Source organism: Danio rerio, chromosome 3 (genome assembly GCF_049306965.1).
Source record: "Danio rerio strain Tuebingen ecotype United States chromosome 3, GRCz12tu, whole genome shotgun sequence".
NCBI lineage: Eukaryota > Metazoa > Chordata > Actinopteri > Cypriniformes > Danionidae > Danio > Danio rerio.
In genome coordinates this window covers 9,333,747-9,357,239 of record NC_133178.1, presented here as the reverse complement: position 1 = coordinate 9,357,239, position 23,493 = coordinate 9,333,747, and the positions used below count along the sequence as shown (strand labels likewise).

Sequence of the window (23,493 nt, the reverse complement as noted above, 5' to 3'; positions counted from 1 at the left end):
CCCTCTCTAACATGTTCCCTTGAGAGAGGACCTTCTCTCCCAGAGACGGCGCACCCTCTGGCACCTGCGCCAAGATCTCTGAAGCTTCCACTTGTGGTACATCGATGGAGCACAGAAAACTTAGACACTTAGCAGCTTCGGTGGTTATCACCATCACTCAGGCAAGAGGACCCTCTACGAGGCTTGCCTACACCCTGAAGTAGAGTCTTTTCGCTGAGTGGTGCGCTTGTGTTATCATTCCTTCAGGATAAGCTGGCACACATGCCCTCTTGAGATCTCTCTGTAATCCTAGCAGAGGCAGACCCAGCCCTTTTACTGCTTTGTCCTGTTTGCACTTTTCACCTTTACATGGAATGAATGCAAAATGTAAGATCTTGTGAACAGCTCTTTAACTGTTATGGTGGTTGGGAGAAGGGAAGTGCCATATTAAAACAGAGGTTGGCCCACTGGTTAGTAGATACTATTGCCCTCGCTTATCAGTGCCAGGATGAGCCGGTCCCTAAGAAGAGGAGTCAGGTGCTTGGCCCAGTATGATGTCTGGTATGCCTGTTTGGTCTACCCACATCCCAGGCTTCAGTGCCAGCTTTGAGTGGTCCCCAATGGCGATCCCATATCCATATTTTAGCCACGGAGTGTTCCCCCTTCCCAGGCGTACCCGTGTCTTTCCTACCCGCTAACCAGCTCATCATATGTAGCACTCCCACTCCATAGGGCTAGTCCATATGTTCCTACTGCCATTAAGTCTCCCCTCTTGGGTAGCAGGTGGCTTTTGCAGCGTCCTCCAACTTTGGGGACTGCCATACTTTCCCAACGTACTGTCATAATTCCAAAATTCCTAGACTGTATTAGCTAGATAAAACCACATTTTTGACCCCAATCTAAATTCTTCTAAATGATTCCCATGTAATGGTAATTAAGGGGTCTAGAGTATGTTGGAAGGTTGTACCATTGGTAATGTTTGTGCGCTCATGCTACGCTTGGCAAACTTCACATCAGGGGCGTGACAGGCTTAGCTGCTGTGTTTCCATACAGTCTCCCATAGTGTGAATGGGAACATCTTGGTTTAGAAAGTTACTCTCGGAAAATGCTATGTTCCCTTACCACAGCGATTGCCCCATAGCTGTTAGCCGTAAAAGGCTCTTTCAGCAAGCAAAGCGTGAGCACGAGCGGCGTCTTCATACAATACTGATTGTAATTGACGCCAGTTGTGCACGCTGATGCTGCCAACTCATTGGCATTTCATTGGTCTGTTTTATTACTTTTTCAGATGATTGATGATTGGCTTCAGACAAAATCATAGTGGAAGTTTTCTAAATAGCATTTCTGTTCCCTCTCTCGGGAAACAAGGGTTACTGTACTAATCGTTGCATTACGTTCATATCCGAGACGTTTTATCATGTAATCATTAATTATTAAAGAACTGACGTTATGTTCCTTTTTTCACAGATGTTTAATGCACTTATCGACACAGATGCCGACATCAACACTGTAGAACTGTATAAATGATTACAATAACAGATTTGATAAATAACATCAGATTCATTCACATACATAAGAATTAAGCATACAACTTTAAAGTAATTAATGAACAAAAATACATTCACATACCACTTTGCCTGCTTGTAAACTAAGAGAGGAGGGATACATCCTTCGAATTCTTGATTATAGCACTTATAACTTACAAAAGAAACGTCCTTAAATCTTGCCGTTACTTTCCTCTTTCACTTTCATGCGAGTGCCCAACCCGGAAGTAGTATTGTTGCTGGGCAAGATGGGAATGAAATTTAAAAAAAACTTTTGCTCAAATAAACCATAGATCGGTAAATAAGTCAACAATAAGCATTTTAAAATTATGAAAAATCGAAAATTGTTCATATTAAACTAATCACAAGTTATTGAAGAAAACACGTTTAAAGTACACTAGCGCCATCTAGTCGAAACAAAATGTCACTCCTTTATGATAGCAGTTACAGACGTAACTTGTGTTTTTCAGTGAAATATTCAGATCATGATTACCAGTCTGATATTTAGTTAGTTTTTTTGTAACTTTATCACTTATGTTCAGGCAGATGCATTAAAATTCAATCACATATCTGTTACTGTAATCATATTTATTCTTTCTGTCTCTGCTGTTTTTCTTTCTGTCTCTGCTGGTTTGAGTTTAACCCCAAAAATGATTAATTTGATTCTTCACTGTTTGAATCTTAATGATCTTTAATTGTTCAGATGTTTCTGTGTTTTCTGATCTGTTTCTTTTACGTAGTTTAACCTGATCAGCTCTTATATTTCTGCTAGCATTAAAGTGTTCTTCAAGATTGTCACTCTCGTCTTTTACAGGTTCAGAATCAATCATGAGGGCAGTGATGTTAACCTTGACAATAGTGACAAATGCAGTGATGATCGGTTTTTACATTTTCAGTCTGGATGATAAAACGGGTACAGTAATATGTTTAATAATTTTTATAGCACTTCACTGATCCAGCAAATCTAACTTATCTGTTTTCATACTGATGTCACTGCTTTCTCACAACACATCATAAACACTAGCTTAAATCTGTCCACCAGTTTGACCAAACATCAAACCCTGAGGTGAAAATCTAAATGTTTTGATCACAAACTTTTTTGTTTTGTCTAAGCCAGACTATGGCCTCGGATGAAAAACAAAACCTACAAATACACAAACCACTTTACTGAAGAAAACAGCAGTGAGGTCAAAAACACTGTTACTGTAAACTCTTTGAAGGAAAAGTGAAAACACAAAGAGCTTTAAGAAAGTATTTTAATCACACTAATAAAATATCATCTACACTTTTCAATAGAAACACTTTAAACTGTACAAACTGTATAAACTGCTACAAAACACGATATGATATCAAGTACTGTAGTAAAACAGAGAATCTCTGCCACAAAACACAGTCATGACCTTCAGAAATGTTTTGTTTGAAATTAAATAAATGTAATAAAAATGTAACCTAAATGTTAATCAAAGGCGGCAACACCAAGGCTCCAAAATCCAAATTTAATAAATAATTTTTAAAAATAAATTTTTAATAAAAATGTAACCTGAAATACAATGCCTTTAATATAAATTCCAAAATCTGTGCGTGTGTATTACATCCACTAGGTGTGCGATGCAATGAAATAGGAAAGATTCCTATTCATCAGAAACAAAATGAGAAAAAAATGCAATAAATAAGGGTTATTTTATTGACAGGAAATAAAAGCCAATAATGCATAAAAAAAAATTTAACACCTCTGAGAGACGACCAAAAATAACAAACAAAAAATGTATATAATTTGTTGGCAGTGATTTTCAATGGTAAAAAAGTGTAAAAATGCAACAATAAGTCAGCGCAATAGCGCTGTTAGTGTTAGTGCGCTGTGCACTTCAGAGCACCCCGAGTTGCCGCCCCTACCCCCTCTCTCTCTACCACTTAGTTTTCTGTCTAAAATACTGTCCTATCCTCTCAATAAAGGGAAAAATAAATCTTGAACAAAAACAAAATGCTACAGTGAGAATCTGTGGTCTGGAGATTTATGATCCTGCTTTAATAGGATTGCATTATCGGTGGCAGTTTCTTGACTTTATTAAAGTTTATTAAAGATTAGATTTGGCTTGATTTGAGTTAAACAGAACTGAATTTTCTATTTGTTTTGATCTAACCTGATATGCTTATTTGATTTTGATTTCTTTAGTTTATTTTGAATCAGTATAATATTGATTATTTTTAAACATATTTAAAAAATATTTTATTTCATTTTCACTAAATATTTTATTTAATTAGATTTTATTGACCTGATAATTTATTTCAGATTGAATATTATTTTATTTGATTTTGTATGCGAGACAGATTTCTTTGAACTTCATTTGACTTGATCATTTGTTAAATCTTTAATTCTATTTTAACTGATTTCAATTATGATTGATTTTATTTAGTGTAAATTGGTTCGATTTGACTCCATTTTACTTTTTTTGAATATTTAAATGTTTGTTTTCAATTGATTTGGTTTAAATAAATTGACTTAATCTTTTAAAGTTCTAACTACAAAACGAGCACTACATAAGAACCTATGCACTAGTAAAGCAGAAGCGGCTTTGGCAAGAAAAAAATTATTACTATTATGGATTTGGCAATAAAACAAGTAAATTACCTGCCTGGCAGATTAAAAAAGAAGACACTGAAAAATATATTCACTATATTAAAGCAGATAATGGTAAATGTTTAGAAGGTTCCTAAAGAAATTAATTTGGAATTTTAAAAATATTATCAAGCACTGTATAAAAGTGATTTTGAAAATGAAAATGTTTACACTGAAAAAAATTCCTTTTTGGATAAATTGCCTAAATTAAATATACTATTCTGGAATATCTGAGGATGAGGTTAGTACAGCTATTAAATCTTTACAGAATAACAAATCACCTGGAACAGATGGATTTCCAATCGAATACATTAAAGTATTTTCTAAAAAGCTACTGGCCCCTTTAACCAAAGTGATCAGAGAGTCATTAGATAATCAAGTATTACCGCAATCACTGGAGCTTGTGATAATAACTCTGCTACTTATACCAGGTAAAAACTAGAAAATGTCATCTCCAAAATTATTAATTCAGACCAAACTGGATTTATCAAAAACAGATAAAGAGCAGACAATGATCGAAAACTCATGTGAATAATATTGCCTAGAAACGATTTGATCAATGGATGCTGAGAAGCATTGACAGAACCAAAGTTCCCCATATGCACTTTAAAAGCTATGAACTTTGGGGATACGTTCAGTCAATGTATCAAAACAATTTTTAAGGCTCAATTTTGACTAATGAAATGTTGTTGGATGCCTTTTCATTCCACAGAGGTTGCAGGTTGCTCGGATCCTTCAATTTTGGGTAACTTATGGAATAGACGAGCATAAACTGTGTATGCAGATGACTTTTAACTATTCCTAACTAACCCAATTGTCTGAATGAATAAAGTGCAGTAGCTGGCTATAAGTTAAATTACTTAAATAGTTAGGCATTTCCATGTAATATACTGAACAAGGACATTGAGATTCTGGGTATGGGTACATAGTTTTGGTATAAACAATAGCTAACTGGCGCTAATTGGGCAAACGAGACAGGTTCGGAAACAAAAGTCTAGGTGTGAAAGCACCCTTATTCATACCTGTTAACCCCTCCGTTTTTCCAGGGATTCTCCCGTATTTTACAGTTCTATCCCGCTATCATCCTGTAAAGGTATTTCTCCCGTATTTCTCCCGTATTTTCTTTCTCTGAACACCCGAGCCTCCCTATACGCAACCCATACTGCCGAACCACCAGGGGTCGCCCCTTGCTCTAAAACGGGAGTCTTCTGTGCTTTCACTTTGTTTAGGAATGAAAACACTTTAAAAAAAAAATATTAAAAACGGCGCGATTCCATTTTTTTTAATGGATTCTGTACACGCGATTTGAAAGTCTGGCTTTTGGTTGCGTGTTTAAACAGACATATACACATAATTCATAAAAATAACATACAAGGATGTCGATCTTGGTAGGGATTTTTTCCAAACACAATTAATTTCGTCTTAAATGAGCATAAAAAGTTAGGAAAGTAGTCGAATACTTTCATTATAACGTTAGATGTGTGCATTTTTAAAGTGACACCTCTTATTTAATGTAATAAAAAAATCTAAATAAATGAGAGATTCATTCGCAGCTCTTTAATCAGAATGTGTTCGTTATACAGTGTAGAAACGGCTAATGAGATTGATAACTTGATTCTATTTCATTATTGGAGCTATTAATTTTAATAAGCTGATGTATTTGCTGCTAATATATATATATATATATATATATATATATATATATATATATATATATATATATATATATATATATATATATTTTATATAATAATAATTTTAATAATAATAATAATAATTTATATTTATATAGCGCCTTTCCAGAGGTCAAGGACACTTTACAAGGAATGCAACAAAAAGATAAACAAACATACATGGAGTCAAATATAACAAACTGGAATTACACAAACATTGGACAAAAACTGGAGACATATGAGCAGAGCGGAGGTGGATCAGATAAAGTAGTCAGTTTGGCAGATCAGAAGCGAAGCATTCAGAAAATAAGTGAGTCTTAAGTAAGGATTTGAATTCAGAGATATTATTAGCAGAGCGGAGTGAGCTTGGTAGAGAGTTCCAGAGTTTGGGTGCAATAACACTAAATGATCTGCCCCCATTGAAGAGAGGCGGTACCGAGGGACAGCGAGAAGGCCAGAGTCAGCAGAACGTAAAGAGCGAGTTGGGGTGTAGAGGACAAGCATGTTGCAGAGATAGGAGGGTGCAAGGTTATTTAAGGATCTAAATGCAAGGAGGAAAATTTTGAATTTAACGCGGTATGCAACCAGGTGCCAACGGAGATCGTACAAGATTGGGGTTATGTGAGCAGAACGTTTGGTATGAGTGAGTATTCTAGCTGCAGAGTTTTGAATATACTGTAATCTGGAGATGAGGCTGGCAGGCAGGCCAATGAAAAGAGCATTACAGTAGTCGATGCGTGAGGAGACAAATGCATGGATGACAGTCTCAGCATCCTTGCTACTGATGAAGTAGCAAAACGTATTTGAAATTTATTACTGACCATTTAATTGTTTATTTACAATGGCACAGCTCCAAATGAACATATTTAGGAATTTGGGGATTTTTTTAAGGGGGGTGTTGGGGTAATCCCTTATTATGGTGGACATATCCCTTATTTTCACATCCCAATGTTGACAGGTATGCCCTTATTTTTACTTATTATTTTTTTTTTTTTATAATTTATTTATTTATTTTGTATTGATTTCACTTGACAGAGAACCTTATGTGGGGTCCTATGTATGCAACTGTTAATTGTTTTTTTTTTTTTTTAATCGTGTCTAGTATTTTTACAGGCTTTAATTTTTTCCAGCGACAAGAGTTGAGAGTAGAGTTGTTTTTGGCATACAGAATAAAGCTGCTAAGCTTGTGGAAGACAAATCTCTTTATAAAATCTCCTCAGTGAATACATGATGGAGAACTGATTGTGCTTTACTCTCTTCATTGTACAGATGCTGTTGGATGGGGCTGTGTGCTTGTGCTTCTGCAGATACTGTGGATTATTATTAAGTTCACAGATATTACTTTTTCTGACTCGATTAGATTATCTAGAGGTACAGTATTGATCAAATACTTCAATTTTTTTTTATAGTTTTCAACCATGACTGCATGTACAATTTAATACCTGGAAAACTGCATCTTGTTGTTTAAGGTAGAAATGTTGTGAGCCTATGTGACGTTTTCCGTTACACTAATCTCATGAAACCAATAATTATCAGATCATATTTTATAGTTTTACTTTGTTACAATATAAAATCTGAATAATTGATATAGAGACATTACTCATATGCAGGGCCAGACAGAATCTGTGGATGTTTTTGGTAAAAATCTGCGTATTTCTGTGGAATTATTTTGGGAGTATCTAGTGGGGTATCATAACTAAAACCTTAATATATTAAATAAAAAGTAATAAATTACTGAATAAAAACTGAATATATTCAGATTTACACATTTACTCAAGTAAATAAACAGAATTAATAATGGGCTAAAAATCTGCAGAACTCTGCGGAATTCTGCGTGCGCAGATCCCGTGTGGGCCTACTCATATGCGATGGAAAATTATAAAGAGTTGAAAGCTACCGTATCAAACTACAAACATGACAAGCTAACTGGACAAACTGGTTAGAGTGGGACAGCCGTCCACACGAAGGTACCTCTGTACGTAATTTGCGGTCTCCAGAAACATGGGACTACGTTTTCAGATTTAGCCTATGAATGAGCCTGTGTTGACCTTAACAGATTTTTTTTAAGTACATTAAAACAATAATTGAGCTTTTAATCCGAAGTTCATATTAGATGTTTAATCTTGTATTACAGGTTTTCCTCGTGTTGTTGCTGTGTATGTGTTTGGATCAGTTGGTATTGTTTTACTGAATTCTGTTACTCTGATGACTGAACTGATATTGAAAACAGGTGAGAGAACATCTTACACTTTAATATACAGTACTTTACGCTATTAATTTATGAGAAATATTATCATTATCTGTAATGATCAAAGTAAATCTATACTTCAAAGCTTAAAGTGTCTTATCAAGGACACTATCAGAACTACTAAAAAGTTTCCAGAAACAACCTTCTCAAACTTCTTTTAAAGGGCAACTAGTAAAAAAAAAAAAAAAAGCTGAAAGTTTCAGCTCAAAACCCCCATCAGATTATTTAATATACCTTTCTGAAGTTTGTGAGTTTGAGCTCTAAGCACCTTGTTGCTGTTTTTTTGGACTGTACCTTTAATGCTAGTCCTCCCCGCCCACCATTTCCACATGCCTGTCAGTGTGCCTCAGTCTCCGCCTCCGGCTGCATCAGACAGACATAAAGGAAGATCTCACGTAACGTTTGTGAGAAATACTTCAGTAAGAACTTTCCCAATGATTATTTGATGCATTTGTTGTAGAGTTGCAACGATGAGTCACACACAAAGACAGGGCCGGAGTAGCACTCCTTTCAGTCCTGGAGTTTCAAGCCAAAAAACGGACCGGCCCACCGGGAATTCTCCCGGTCCTCCCGATTAGCAAATCCGGGCCTGCACAAAGTCATTACAAAGTTAACGCACAGACACACACAGACAGCGTGCGCGTTCATGTTAATATCCACTGCTGTATGGATATCTGTTATGTTAATGTATATAATAAACCTGATTTAATGTCCACAAATCAGGATTGAAGCGTATTGTTTTAGAATTCTACTGACGCAGCTGTGGTGATGAAGTAAAGCTGAAGTTAATCGCTGTAATTCATTACACACATGCATTGTTTTGAAAATATTTTAGACTATAAACAATATAAAACTCACTCTTGATCACATTTGATGATGGTTGATGATCACAAAGAGCTGAACAGATCTTTTAATCCCGGTTGCTTTGCGCACATCCTGTCTTGTTGATATGATTTATAAGAATGCATATAAGCTGCATTTCTCCTCCTAACCAGAAGGAGGTGCTCCTGTCTTCTCAAAAAAACAGTCTCCAGTTTTAACGCTTCCTCCGGAACAGTGGATGGCACCACTTAACCGCCATCTGTTGTGTGCCACCACTTAATCATGATTAGCAATACCTGTGTTTTGCCCTATAAAATGGTGTGTATTACAAGCTAGTGTGTTCAGTCTTGCCCGGTGTTCTGATCCTCTAGAGAAGCTAAGTTACTCTTTATTGTTGTATTTCTTGACCCTTGTGTCTGATTTGTTTTGCCTGTTTACTCGGAGCTCAGCTTCAGTCATTTCTGTTGTACTTTGTATTCTATTTTTCAAGTAAAGATCATTTGTTTGTTTTTCTGAAACTACAGCCTCAAATTTTCTTAATCGGAGACATGTTAATACGCGACTGTCAATTAATTCGGTGGGCGGGGAAACCACACTTATAGGTCAAGATGCGGTCGGCCTCAAAATGTGAGGAATTTGGATGCTATTTTAACTCAGAAAATTTTAAAAAGGGACCTATTGTATTTATATTACCCCAATATGACTGTGGATCAACTATACCTACACACATTTCTGTCTAAACAGCTTACAAAAAAGATTTTCACCATAGGTGCCCTTTAATAAAGTTATGGGAATTCTGTTATCCTGGAGTAATAGTGATATTTTAATCATTTCTCACAACAGTGATAATATTTAAAATATTTTTGACAGTTTTCTACTTCTTTTTTTCCAGTGACTGGTGTTCGATCAATTGCAGATCTGAGGTTCATTGCATTCCTTTCTGAATGTTTGTTTGCTTTAATTCTACTGATTTCTGGATTATTTCCATCAAGTGAGTAAAAACAGGAATTATTTGAATTTTTTTTTTCCATCATATGAGCTGGTCTTCTCATGATTATTACACATTGGGATATTAATCAAATAATGTGCAAACTTTTTATACATCTATAAAAAAAACTATTTAATTATTTGTTTTCTTTTTCTGTTTCCTTTTTTTCTTAATCTCTTCAGTCTTCTCTTTGTTTTTCCAAATTATTGCATGGATTGCACACACACACACACACACACACACACACACACTCGCACATATTTTAATTCAAGGGCGTCACAGTGGAGCAGTTTGGTGGGTAGCACAATCGCCTTACAGCAAGAAGGTCTCAGCTGGGTCAGATGGCATTTCTGTATGGAGTTTGCATGTTCTCCCCGTGTTTGCGTGGGTTTCCTTTAGGTGCTCTGGTTTCCCCCACAGTCCAAACACATACGCTGTAGGTGGATTAAATAGGTGGAGTAAATAAGCCAAATTGGCCATAGTGAATGTGTTTGAATGGAAGTATATGTGGGTGTTTCCCAGTGATGGGTTGCGGTTTTAAGGGTATCCACTGCGTAAAACAAATGCTGAATAAGTTTGCGGTTAATTCCGCTGTGGCGACCCCTGATTAGTAAGGGGTCTAAGCCGAAATGAAAATCAATGAATGGATTAAATTAATTTATTCCTATTTTAATTCAAACTGTATTTATTAGTTTTTCTGTTATGCAAATTCTCTCTTTTATTTCATTAATTTTTCTTTTCGGCTTAATCCCTTTTATTAATCAGGGGTCGCCACAGCAGAATGAACCACCAACTTATCCAGCACATGTTTTACACAGCAGATGCCCTTCCAGCTGCAACCCATCACTGGGAAACATCCACACACTCCCATTCACACACATGCACTACAGACAATTTAGCTTGCACAATTCACCTGTACCACATGTCTTTAGACTTTGGGTGCTCCGGTTTTCCCCGCGAGGAAACCCACGCCAACATGTGGATAACATCCAAACTCCACACAACAATGCCAACCGACCCAGCCGAGGCTCGAACGAGTGACCTTCTTGGTGTGAAGCGATTATGCTACCCACTGCGCCACCATGCTATCCCCTTATTTATTTCAGTAATATAATAATATATTCGTTTTTACAATTTGATAGCTTTTTTATTTATGTTTTTTTCTCCCTCTTTCAACCCCAAATCCTAGTTTTAGACCCCTTGCTTTACAGCACTAAGAACAAAGCTTTTTTTAAACAGTATCCATTTTAAGTAGTTGGCCTTTAATTAATCTGGTATTTATTTTTCTGTATTGATGATGTGACATTTTCTATTTTATTTTACTTTGTTTTATATTATATTCGTGTGTAAATGTCTAATTGTCTGCAAGTCTTTAAATTAAATTGTTGTTAATGCACCAGGAGAAATTCCAGACATATGTATAGCATATGTATAGGTGTATAGCAATAAATCAGTCAATAGATAAAAACTCACAAACTCCTTTTAAGTAAACCAGTCCTTTAGTTTATACTGTAGTTAAAGTGTCTAAAGTCTGATTCTTTCACTTGTTTACCTCACAGATTGGGGTGTTGTGTCTCTGTTTGAGTGGTGATTTGCTCTAAACTTCAGAACGCACTCAATAATCTCCATATAATCTCTTTTACAACTTTTTAACACTTAACCTAAATCATTGGAACTGTATTGCATAAAAAAATGACTAACATTCAACAACAGTTTTTCATTTTATGCTGTTGTATGTTTAATGTATAAAATATTTAATGATCTTGCACCACCAGCCTTCAAACAATGTGTGATTGTCAGCAAGGACAATATAAGACATACTGTACTAGGTCATCAGTTAGAGGTGATTGTTTTGGGACAATCAGTTTTTTCAGTCAGAGCAGCAGAAAGATGGAATAAAATACCAGTGTATATCAGAGAGAGTACCACTTTTAATCATTTTAAAACTGTTCTTAAAAATTAGCTTGAACAAAATCAAATATGTTGCCTCTGATTTGATTTCATTTTATTGACAATGATGTATTGTACTGTAAGTGTATAATGTATAATTTTTTTTACTGTTACATTTTTTTATAACTTGCTGTCCAGGGACTACAGATGTAAATTTGCTTTATAGCTAACTCTGGCACAACATGCCATGTTGTACATTGTCCCTGTATAAATAAATTAAATAATACAAAAATTAAATAAATCCTGGAGTTGAAGCTTTTGCTGAGAGTCAATGAGAGCTGATTCGCTCAATATGAATGAATCTTTGATTGATTCACTGGTTCATTCACATTCTATTCTATTCTATCATTTAGAGAGATCCACATGAGCACAGTTTTGATATGAGGTATTAAAGAGACTTAAAGGGCACCTAGGTTACCCCTTTTTTCAGATTTAATACAAGTCATTTGCGTCTCTAGAATGTGTATATAAAGTTTCAGATCAAAATACCCATCAGATTTTTCATTATACCTTTTACAAGATGCTGTTTTATACTGATTTCCAGCAGGGGGTGGTTTTGTCGTACTGTGCCTAAGCCGAGTTCTGCCCGCCTACTATTTCTACATGCCTCCTCCCTCAGCAGCGTCAGACAACAGACAGACTTAAAGGAAGAAGGTCTCACGTAGCGTTTGTGAGATACTACAGTAAGAACTAACCTTTACTAATCAGTATTGTGAAGTTGCATTGATGAGTGACACACAATATCGTTACAAAGTTAACGCGTGCGCGCGCGCACACACACACACACACACACACAGATACACACGCAGGCAGGCAGACAGACAGAGCGCGCTTAGCTTAGTTAAGGCTAACCTCAAGTACAGTGTGGATATCTGTTATGCTCATGTACAAAATAAACCTGATTTAACTTCCACAAACCGGGATTGAAGCGTCTTCTTTTATAATTGTTCTGACACGCGGCTGTGCTGATGAAGTAAAGCTGAAGTAAAACGCTGTAATTAATTACACACATACTCTGTTTTAAAACACTTAAAACATGTGAAACTTACTCTTAATCACATTTGATGATGATTGCTGATCCTAGCGAACAGAACAGACCTTTTATTCGCCGTTGCTTTGCGTATGTCTGTTTGGTCTTGTTGACATATACACGTGACTAACGGAACATGTTAATGCGCGCAGTTGTCAAATCAATTCGGTGGGCGGGGGGATCGCACACCTACGTAATGGTGCGATCGATTTGAAAACAGCTCCAATTGGCCGACCCTTTTTTGTAGTTAAATTGAAAAAAAAGGACTGGGTGTGTTCATATCACCCCAGTATGACGGTCTATACACTATACCAACACACAGATCTGTCCAAACAGCTTGAAAAGTAGATTTTTTACCATAGGTGCCCTTTAAGATTATTAAGTAGTTTGTTTTTATGATAATAAGGATTCATCAGATCCACTAATATATCTTTTATCTTTCTGTTCTGGCTTCACAGAGATCAAAAAGTTTCTGGAGTTTTGTCAGGTTTGTATCATTTATACTTTTTTTTTTTTTTTTTTTTTTTTTTTTTTTTTTAGATCCAGTGATCTACATGTTGTTTAAATGCATTGTTTAAAATTCATCTCTCACACTAACACCAGAACCCGGGGAAATGTAAGAAATGTCCAATTAGAAGATCACAGCAGAACCAAAACACAACACAAACACAAGATGCTATTCTTCTGAGGACTGAAGATCAGGGGGAAAATCAGCCTGGATCAGTGGAAACACCAACATGATCCACAAGAGAATAAAATTATTCCAGATTTATCTTGCATCACATGCTTGTTTTTTTTTAGCTACTCTTTCTGCCAGATGAAAACAAAAAGAATATTAAACTATTTTTCTGACGGTTTACTCTTATGTTCCTGCATTGCTGAAGTTTGCTGTAATGATGTTATTTGTTTATTAATATGCTGTAAATAGTTTTGTTCCTGATTTTAAAAGGAGCTGTAAATACATGCAGAATGTCACCACACTTTGTAGTATAACGATTTTGTATTAATGTGACATTAATCTTTATTTTAAAGTATGCTGTACACCAACTTCAACAGAGCAAATAAACCAGAAACTGGTATGACAATATGAAAACAGTCTGATAAAACCTTTATATAGTAGATCAGATCATACATTCACTGTGAAGAAAATTATATGACAAAATGTCACAACAATTATTTTTGTTATTTTAACATTTTTTAAATAAGTTAATCAGGTTTCAACTAATTTATTTAAAGCTTTTTTTATTTACAAAGTTTAACTTAATATTTAAGTCAGTTGCATGTTGAGCTGACTGAAAAAAAAATTATTTGATTCAGCAACAAAAAATTAAGGCTTCAAGATTTTAGTTTATTTTAGTAATTACTTTTTACAATGTTGTGCCTACACAGCAAAATATGGGGACCCAAAACAACTCTATGGGTGTTAATTTCAACACTTTGAAAGTGTCTCATGGGGTCCACTCAAAACAGAGTTAAAACAACACTTTCAAAAGGGTTGGCACATTGATACCGAAGTAAGGGTTAATTTTAACTCTGGGCAGAGTTAAAAAATGTAACTATATTTAACACTGCCTGGTGTAATATATTGTTATTTTATTCAACTCTCTTGAGTGTAAATATGGTAAAAAGGTCAAATAGACTGTAAATTACAAAAGAAAAAACATTTTATTTGAAAACATTCACCACTTCAACAATTCATTCAATCTTTAAAATGCAGCAATGTCAAATATGCTTTAAATGTTTTATTAGTACAGACAGTATCAACAAAATATGTATGACCAGTGTTCAAAAAGGCTGTTTCAGTCCTTTGGTCCAAACTTGATGTGTTATCAGAGCAATTTGAAAGTTCAATATATCGTCACTCATAGTTTTCTTCTGAACTCATAGTTTTCTTCTGAAATTACATTTTAAATAACTTGGCGTGCAAATCTTTCACTTCTGGTGTTTCCTTGGTCCTCCATATCAAACACAGCAGTTTGAATGAAGGTATAAATGCTGTAAACAAACTGGAGCTAGGAAATCTCATCAAGCATGTCCTGTGAATGAAGTGCTTCCCAGCCACAGGATGACCTTTTTATCCATGACGATGTAATAGCTGCTGATCGCTCGTCTGGTGGTTCCTGATACACGGATATAGGGTGATGCTCATCTAAGAACTCTTCAGGACTCCAGCATGACTAAGAAAAATGTTTGAAAACAAATTGCAATCAAATTCTATGATATATTTAAAAGAACATTTAAAGTAAATAAAACATTCAAGAAATCTAAACTCACCTTTTGAAAATCTTCATGATGATCCACAACTTGACTCTCCCAGCTGGTTGAGATGACAGGATATGGAAAAGTAGAAAAAACACATACATCACTGTTGGATCTCCAAAAACAATTAGGTTAACCACTATGACTAGAACTGGAAAAACAGGCAGCTGTCTGTCCAGAATCCTGAATCTAACACAACACTTGGAGCAAAATTTAGAGGAGCTTAAAATCTTTTATATCATTTAGTGGTGCTGACTTTATGAAGGTAAATCAGTTGCGTAACTCGAGAGCTTGCAAATGTAAATGTGAGCACTTGTGATAATAATATTTGTATGTGTAGGTTGAAATGTACACTTACAGCTCTGATGTGAACAGCTGAATCCCTCGATTTGCACACAGGCAACAGGACTGAGGTGCAAAAGAATCATTTCCCACGATTATTTTATTATTTAGGGTTTATTTCAACTCTTTTCTGAAGAGATTCTTGTTAAAAATCATTAATTTTGCGGAAATGTACATACCAGTAAAAGAGCAGCAAAGCCAGTTTATTGGCTAAAGCCAGCCAATGAGATGGGGCGTTTCTGTTTGTCAGGACACAGGGCAGCTCACGTTGTTGGAGGCCTCGAGCAATCAGAGGGTAAGTTATGATTTTTAATAATTATCTATATGTTCAATACTGTTAGCTAAGCTAAGGACTGTGCTAGGTGCTTCTCTAGTTTGTTTTTTTTATATATAAGAAACAGTTATGAGTTATGTAGGAGTTGCTTTCTATCATGTTATATCGTTCTAAAGATACAATTCAACCCACATGAAATAAGTTGTAATAGTATTTATAGTAAATAATATTACGTTTTTGAACCATACTAACTATAGTAAACTGTATTATACTGTATATACTGCAGTATCTACAACTTTATTATTTGTTAGTTTTGTACAAAAGGCATGTCATTTATTGTTACTACTATTTCCTTACAACGTGCACTACATTAAGACATTAACAGCCATTAGGGTCTTTATTTTGGTCATATCAAGTGTTTTGAATTTGTCTCTCTAGAAACGAGATCACCAATTGTGCTCAAATTAGTTTATTGTTTAAGCTGTTTATATTGCAGTCTAATAGGACATTGTTGTAATTCATAAATGCTTTATCTGCATTAAATATTGTCATTGTTAGTGTTAAAACAATTAAAATTATTTAGACTTATCACTATACAGTTAGGCAAGTTTAAAATTTATACCTGGACAGTGAATTTAAGACTGTAAATGTGTATTGATCAGTTTATTGGCTTGTTATGAGCATTTGTATAGCACAATTTCAAGGGTTTGTGTGATGAGTGTTGTTTGTTTCTTTGATTCAGCTCTTACAATGATTTATTTTGAAGAATCAACACTTTATAAACATCAGTCCTTGAGAGTAAAGTGCATCTGTTCAGTTGGGAATGCTACACTCTGGCTACATAATTGGCTAATATCCAGAAATGTATATAGGACTATGTTTTCAGAATGAGCCTATGTTGGTTAAACTGGGCCATTAAAGAATTAAGAATAAACCTCAACAGAATTACCTAATATTGCATCATTGAAAACTGTAGATGTAACATATTTTTTATAATTTTTTTCCTACGACGGAAGTCAATGGTACCAAGTTTCCAACATTCTTCAGTATATATTCTTTTGTGCTCAACATAAAAAAACCTCCAACTGGTATTTGACATTAAGCGAGTGACGCGAGCAGCCGAAAACATTTGGATATGTTTGTACAAAAGGCCTTTTGTTCAATGCATGGATATTGTTAATAGAGACGCAATGATCAACCAATTTCACTTTAAACTGCGTTTTAATTTGTCACGGTTAATTAATCGTAAAGGCTTCTCTACACCGCATTTCTGTTACACAGAACAAAACTGCTTCAACTAAACAAAGTTATGCCAAATGTGTGCTAGTTCAAACTTCCAAGCTTGTACTGTATACTGAGACTAATACGCATTCACGTCGGATTAATTATAGCAGCATATATATAGCTATATATATATAAAGCAGCAAGTTGTTTACATATCACGTTAATATTTACATATTAAGTTCGTTATTTCTAATGTAAGAACATATGCCAATATGCACATGCAAACGGAGCAGCATGCTCGCGGCTTTCCAGGTGCACCCAGTAGAAAACATCTCACGCTGTAGCGGTGAGAGTTGTGCGTGGCTTTCAGTGCAATGTACACAAGAGATATGTTAGACGAATTATTATTAAAATGATTTTGTATGTATAAACGCAGATGACAACAACACTTATTTTAAATACTTATCTAATATAAAGCTTAAATTTACATTCGACGTGATAACTGTGAAATTATAATCATTTTACAGACTATATAATCGCACAACCAAAATTTATAACCGTTGCATCCATTATTGTTATGCAGTTCAAAACATAACATATGAATGTGACTGAATGTAGAAAAAGCCTACTTCAGCAATGCACTGCTTTTGTTGTGCACTGGAATACAACATTTGAATATGTTTGTAAAGAAAAGTCAATTGTACAATGCAGTGATGTTATGTAGTTTTAAAATACAACCTATTAACATTTGAATGTAGAAAAAGCCAACGTGGGTGTCTTAAGGAGCAAAAATATAACATATGAGCTCTTATATGCTGTTGTGTCATCTCATATTGCAAGTCATATCTCTCTGGCCCTTCATTTAGGATGCTTTTCATGAACTGGTCCCCATGACAAACTAATTGAATAGCCCTGAATTACATGTTCTGATATTCATATGCATGCTGAAATAGCTATTAGCTACTAGAAGAATTTTAAGAGAAGACAATGACATGTTCAACTGAGAGTTTGAAGAGGTCAAGGGCGATTTATTATGATCACTTCAATGCTCACAATGGAGGAGGACATGGCTCACTTGAAATTCCAAATAAATAATCTTGCTGTCTGGACAAGACTAGATTTATACCAGGAGATTAAGACATTCTTTACCAATTAGCAGCCATAACTCTGGGTGAGGAGACAATGAGAGATTCGCTTAAGAACATGAACTGATTTTTTTTGCTATGCTTAGTGAATCAGGGTTTCTTATTTTTACAATTAATGTGGTTTAATGGTTTTATATCAGTAAAAGGCAGAGCTTACAAATCAGCCGTGCACTTCAACAAACTTTTGTATATTGCTCCAAAATCTCTATGCACTTTTCATCATTAATAGTGTCATCACAGAAGGGCAAATTAAATTTCCCAAGTGGCTCTGACACAACTCCATACCATGACAGATCCTGGCTTTTGGACTTGCTGCTGATAACAGTCTGGATGATCCTTTTGCTTCTTCATGCAAAACATGTCATCCATTTCTCTAAAAAATTACCTGAAATACCAAACCATCATTATACAATAACTTGTCTAATTACCCTAATCTGCTTAGTTAACCTAATTAACCTAGTTAAGCCTTTAAATGTCACTTTAAGCTGCATAGAAGTGACTTCTAAAATATCAAGTCAAATATTATTTACTGTCATCATGGCAAAGACAAAATAAATGAGCTATTAGAAATTAGTTATTAAAACTATTATGTTTAGAAAATTGTTGACAAAATCTTCTCTCTGTTAAACTAAAATTGAGGAAAAAGTAAACAGGGGGCTAATCATTCCAGATATTGTGTTGTCTGTAACTTCTTCCTTGTACTGCAAAGGACCCTGGCAATTAGTGGGCCCAGTTATGTATATGTATTGTTTATAAATATTCTTTTTTTTAAGCCATTATTTTCATTATTGTCTTATTCATTTAAAGCAATCTGGCATTTTTACATTTAAATAGAGGACTACTAAAACATCAATATCTACTCCACTATAGTGCAGAGTATAGAGAATGCAGACACACAGGCTATACATTCTTTTTAGTGAATTTGGGGGTTTTCAGTGTCTCAGTTGATATACTGCAAAGGCCAGTTGAAGCATGCAGGAGGTGACAGGAGGGTTCTCTGTCTCCCACATCTGCTCTTGGAGTTTTTAGAAGTTTGCAAATGTATGCAGAAAGGGTCGCGGAAATCTTAAGACTTGTTGGTGCCAATGTAAATGAAGCGTAAAACCCCTCACAGTAACATGTAGCCTAACCTCATCAGATGTGTGGCCAGAGAAGTCAATAATGCTTCAGGACACTGTTAAAATATGGCTTTCTTTTGGCACAGTAAAGTTATATCTAGCATTTATAGATGTACCTACATATTGTGATCAGGAGGCTTAGTGCATAGAGCTCTAGCAATTTGGGGGCCCAGTGATGTATATGTATTTTATTAACATTTAGTTTTTATTTCTAAGCCATAATGGACATTTTTACATTTATGTGATGCCCTGGAAGGACTACTAAAACATAAATATCTACTCCACTATAGTCCAAAGTATATACAATGCAAACCCAGATTATACATATGTTTTAGTGAATTTGAGGGGTTTTCAGTGTCTCAGTTGTGAACGATTCAGATTTATACCTTCCAATCCATCTCAGCATGAATGTTTGTTTGTTTGTTTGTTTGTTTGTTTGTTTGCTTGTTTTATTTATAGAGCACATTTGAAAAACAACAGATGTTGACCAAAGTGCTGTACAAAAAGACCAGCATACAAAATCTATACCTATATATAAAATTAAGCAAAACATATAAAACAGATTAAAATCAATTAATTGAAATCAAAGGCAAGAGACAGAAGGTGATTTTTTAGATGAGACTTAAAAGCACCAAGTGAAGCACATGACCTGATATGTAAAGGCAGACCATTCCACAGTCGGGGGGCTGCAGCAGAAAAGACCCTGTCACCTCTTGATTTTAACTGTGTTTTGGGGATAACTAGCTGAAACTTGTTTTCTGACCTGATTGACCTCAATGAAGTGTGCCAGTGAAGAAGCTCAGAGATGTAAATAAGTGCCAGACCATTCAAACTTTTAAAAACAAGTAGCAATAACTTATTAAAACAGCAACAAGAATCAGTCCAAGGCACTCGAATAAAGTGAAATAATTAAAAAGCCTTTATTCACATGGCTAAATCTCTAAAATCTCTGGTCTTTAGAGATTTAGCCATGTGAATAAAGGCTTTTAATTTTTTCACTTTATTCGAGTGCCTTGGACTGATTCTTGTTGCTGTTTTGATGAATCCCTTACCCAAAGAGCACCGACCATATATTTGAGCTGACCCCAGAGCGCTTTTTGTTTGTTTTTTCTGGAGTATAGCAATAACTTATACTGAATCCTAAATTGGACTGGGAGCCAGTGAAGAGATGATAAAACTGGTGACATACTAGAATTTTGTTTTGTCCCAGTTAAAAGCCTAGCTGCTGCATTTTGAACCAGCTGCAGGCGTGCAATTGATGCCTGCGAAACTCCTGAATACAAAGAGTAACAGTAGTCCAATCTGGATATAATAAAACATTAATGATGGTTTCCAGCTTTTTAGAAGATAGAAAAGGCTTCAATTTGGCAATGTTCCTTAAATTAATAGAAACCACTTTTGACGACTGAATTTATTTGCTTGTCGAACTTAAATTAGTGTCAAAAGAAAGACTTTTTGCGTGACTGTGGACCTGAGGCTTGATCAAACCTAATTGATTAATTGTAACCTCATTAATTAATCAACTTTTATCCTTTCCTCATTATCTTGTTACTCATTATTTTTATTAAATATAATTATTTGAATTAATATTTAAGTGCATTTGCCTGTCTGTGTAACCTTTTCAGGAGCCAAACAAACTAGGTCAGAGGTCACAGAGATCTTGAGTTGAACTGAGGGCTGAGGACTGGAAGCAACTGTTTATTGTTATTTTTAATACTGTCTAAAATGTCTAAAGTGATTTTGCTTATTTAACGGTTAATTAATTGAAAGTGATTCTACTTTTTATTCAAGAAAAACTTTGTGTTGTAAGGATTATAATGGCCTGAATGTAGATTGTACCAGTTTTTAACCTGTTTTGATAATTGCTTTGATAATTTGATAATGCTATTTGATTATGAATCTGTTTCACAGGTCTGGAGTCAGCTCTAAACAGTCTAGCGGATGTCTGACGTTTATGCTTAAGATATTGTTCACAATTGTACGCACAAACCCCATGTGGAACTAGTCTATCTGTTTTAACCAATCAGGTTAGAACAACTATATGTATGATGCAGTTAATGACGTTATGTGAGAATATAATTGTTATTGATTGGTGATTGTGAGCAGAGCGGCCTATAGGAACTCATTAGAGTGTTGAAGCTGGCTTCTGCTGATGAAACTGCAATCTATCTTCAGTAAACTTGATTTATTTATTTAAATCTCTGACTCCGGCTCTTCTTCATCTGACAGACTGGTCATTCTTTGGGTTAAACTGTATACTATCCCTACAGTTGATATACTGCAAAGGTCAGTTGAAGCATAAAGAGGTGACTGAAGAAACGGGAGGTTTTTCTGTCCCCCACCTTCTGCTATTTGAGTTTTTTAAGTTTGCAAAGGAATGCAGAAAGGGTCGCAGAAAGGTTTGCAACCTCAAGATTTGTTGGTGCCAACATGTAGCCTAACCTCATCAGATGTGTGGCCATACCATGATTATATTTATGTGAAGAGTTCAGATGCAAAAACCTTTAAAAGCCTTATGAAACATCCTTCAAAAAGGAGCATTTTATCAGGATCCTGTCTGTAGTTTATGGCAAAGAATGCAGACTTTTAAAGGTCTTTAAATTGAAAAAATCAACATAAACATAGGAATCTGAGATAAAAGCTACATTTCAATGGAATTTTCAGACGGTATCTTGAACTCATTGTATAAAGTTGAAGTCAGAATTATTAGCCCCCTGAATTATTAGCCCCCCTGTTTATTTTTTACCCCAATTTCTGTTTAACGGAGTGCAGATTTTCTCAACACATTTCTAAACATAATAGTTTAAATAACTCATTTCTAATAACTGATTTCTTTTAGCTTTGCCATGATGACAGTAAATAATATTTGACCAGATATTTTTAAGACGCTTATTTACAGCTTAAATTGATATTTAAAGGCTTTACTAGGTTAATTATGTTAACTAGGCAGGTTTGGGTAATTAGGCAAGTTATTGTATAATGATGGTTTGTTCTGTAGACTATCGTAAAAAAATAATACAGCTTAAATGGGCCAATAATATTGACCTTAAAATTGTGTTTAAAAAATCAATAACTGCTTTTGTTATAGCCGAAATAAAACAAATAAGACTTTCTCTACAAGAAAAAAAAATTATAAGACATACTGTGAAAATTTCCTTGCTATGTTAAACATCATTTGGGAATTAATTTAAAAAATAAATAAATCAAAGGGGGACTAATTATAATTCTGACTTCCATTGTATATTAATAGCATTCCAGAAATTGTGTTGTCTGTAACTTTCTTGCTTGTGCTGCATCTCTGCTGTGTCTTAAAGTAAAAACATCTTATTCCTACTCTATGTATTTTTAATATTTACCAAGCAACAAAAGATATTGAAATAAATTTGCACTTGACTTAATAGTATATAGTATATAGGCTACTGTAGCTCAATAATAGTTTACCTTTAACGAAAACATGTTATGATTGGCCTGCTTTTTAACTATAAATTAAATAAAAATTTATATATGCATACATAATGGTAACACTTTATAAAACATTTGTGAATAATGTTGCACAAATAATGAGCAATAGTCTACATTTATAACAGTGATGGTTTATGTTTAATGTTAGATAATGAAAATACAGTTGTTTATTGTTAGTTCAAGTTAACTCAGTCCATTAACCAAAGTTAACAAACAATGATTTTAATTTTAACAATGCAGTAGTAATGTGAACCATGATTAATAAATTCTGCACAAGCGTTGTTCGTAATTTGTAAATACATTAACCAATGAAACCTTACTGTAAAGTGTGAACACAATATCTGTTTAGTTTCCCATCTTCTGAAAGGTTAAACTGATTTAAACAAACAAAACAATGAATATTGTCTGTCTATCTATCTATCTATCTATCTATCTATCTATCTATCTATCTATCTATCTATCTATCTATCTATCTATCTATCTATCTATCTATCTATCTATCTATCTATCTATCTATCTATCTATCTATCTATCTATCTATCTATCTATCTATCCGTCGGACCGTCCATCCATCCATCACTGACTGAAGGATGTTGAACTTCATTTTCCTGAGTCCTTTTGCTCATGCAGTCGAGAATAGCACAGATGTAAAACTATATTTCCTTCAGTCTGAGGCTTTTCACTTTAATTGTGGTGTGAAAGCCTCATACATTTAGCATAAACACAGTCCAGGAAAACTTTCAAGTTTACCTAAAGACTACAGACTTTTCTCTTTGCCGAGACTGATTGACATACAGGCAGCCAATCGGCATTCGCTG

General features: G+C 34.8%; 1 protein-coding gene and 1 long non-coding RNA gene across 18 annotated transcripts in view; one reads left to right on the top strand and one right to left on the bottom strand.

Moving 5' to 3' along the window:
- LOC108179099 (CD276 antigen homolog) overlaps window positions 1-13,944 on the top strand; it is a 56,907-nt gene extending 42,963 nt beyond the window's left edge. For 6 of the 17 annotated variants that reach the window (XR_012400815.1, XR_012400814.1, XR_012400818.1 and 3 more), the window contains 7 exons: window positions 2,338-2,436; window positions 7,083-7,184; window positions 7,948-8,043; window positions 9,776-9,874; window positions 12,366-12,504; window positions 13,310-13,338; window positions 13,455-13,944. Coding sequence is in view for 5 of the 17 variants with exons in the window: in XM_073944136.1 (XP_073800237.1) it covers window positions 2,338-2,436; window positions 7,083-7,184; window positions 7,948-8,043; window positions 9,776-9,874; window positions 13,310-13,338; window positions 13,455-13,592 (563 nt within the window). In the remaining 12 variants the exon portion in view is untranslated. The remainder of the gene's footprint in view (window positions 1-2,337; window positions 2,437-7,082; window positions 7,185-7,947; window positions 8,044-9,775; window positions 9,875-12,365; window positions 12,505-13,309; window positions 13,339-13,454) is intronic. The other 11 variants (XR_012400819.1, XR_012400822.1, XR_012400824.1 and 8 more) reach the window with 3 other exon arrangements.
- LOC141381140 (uncharacterized) overlaps window positions 1-23,493 on the bottom strand; it is a 693,969-nt gene that overhangs the window by 225,460 nt on the left and 445,016 nt on the right. The window lies entirely within an intron of this gene.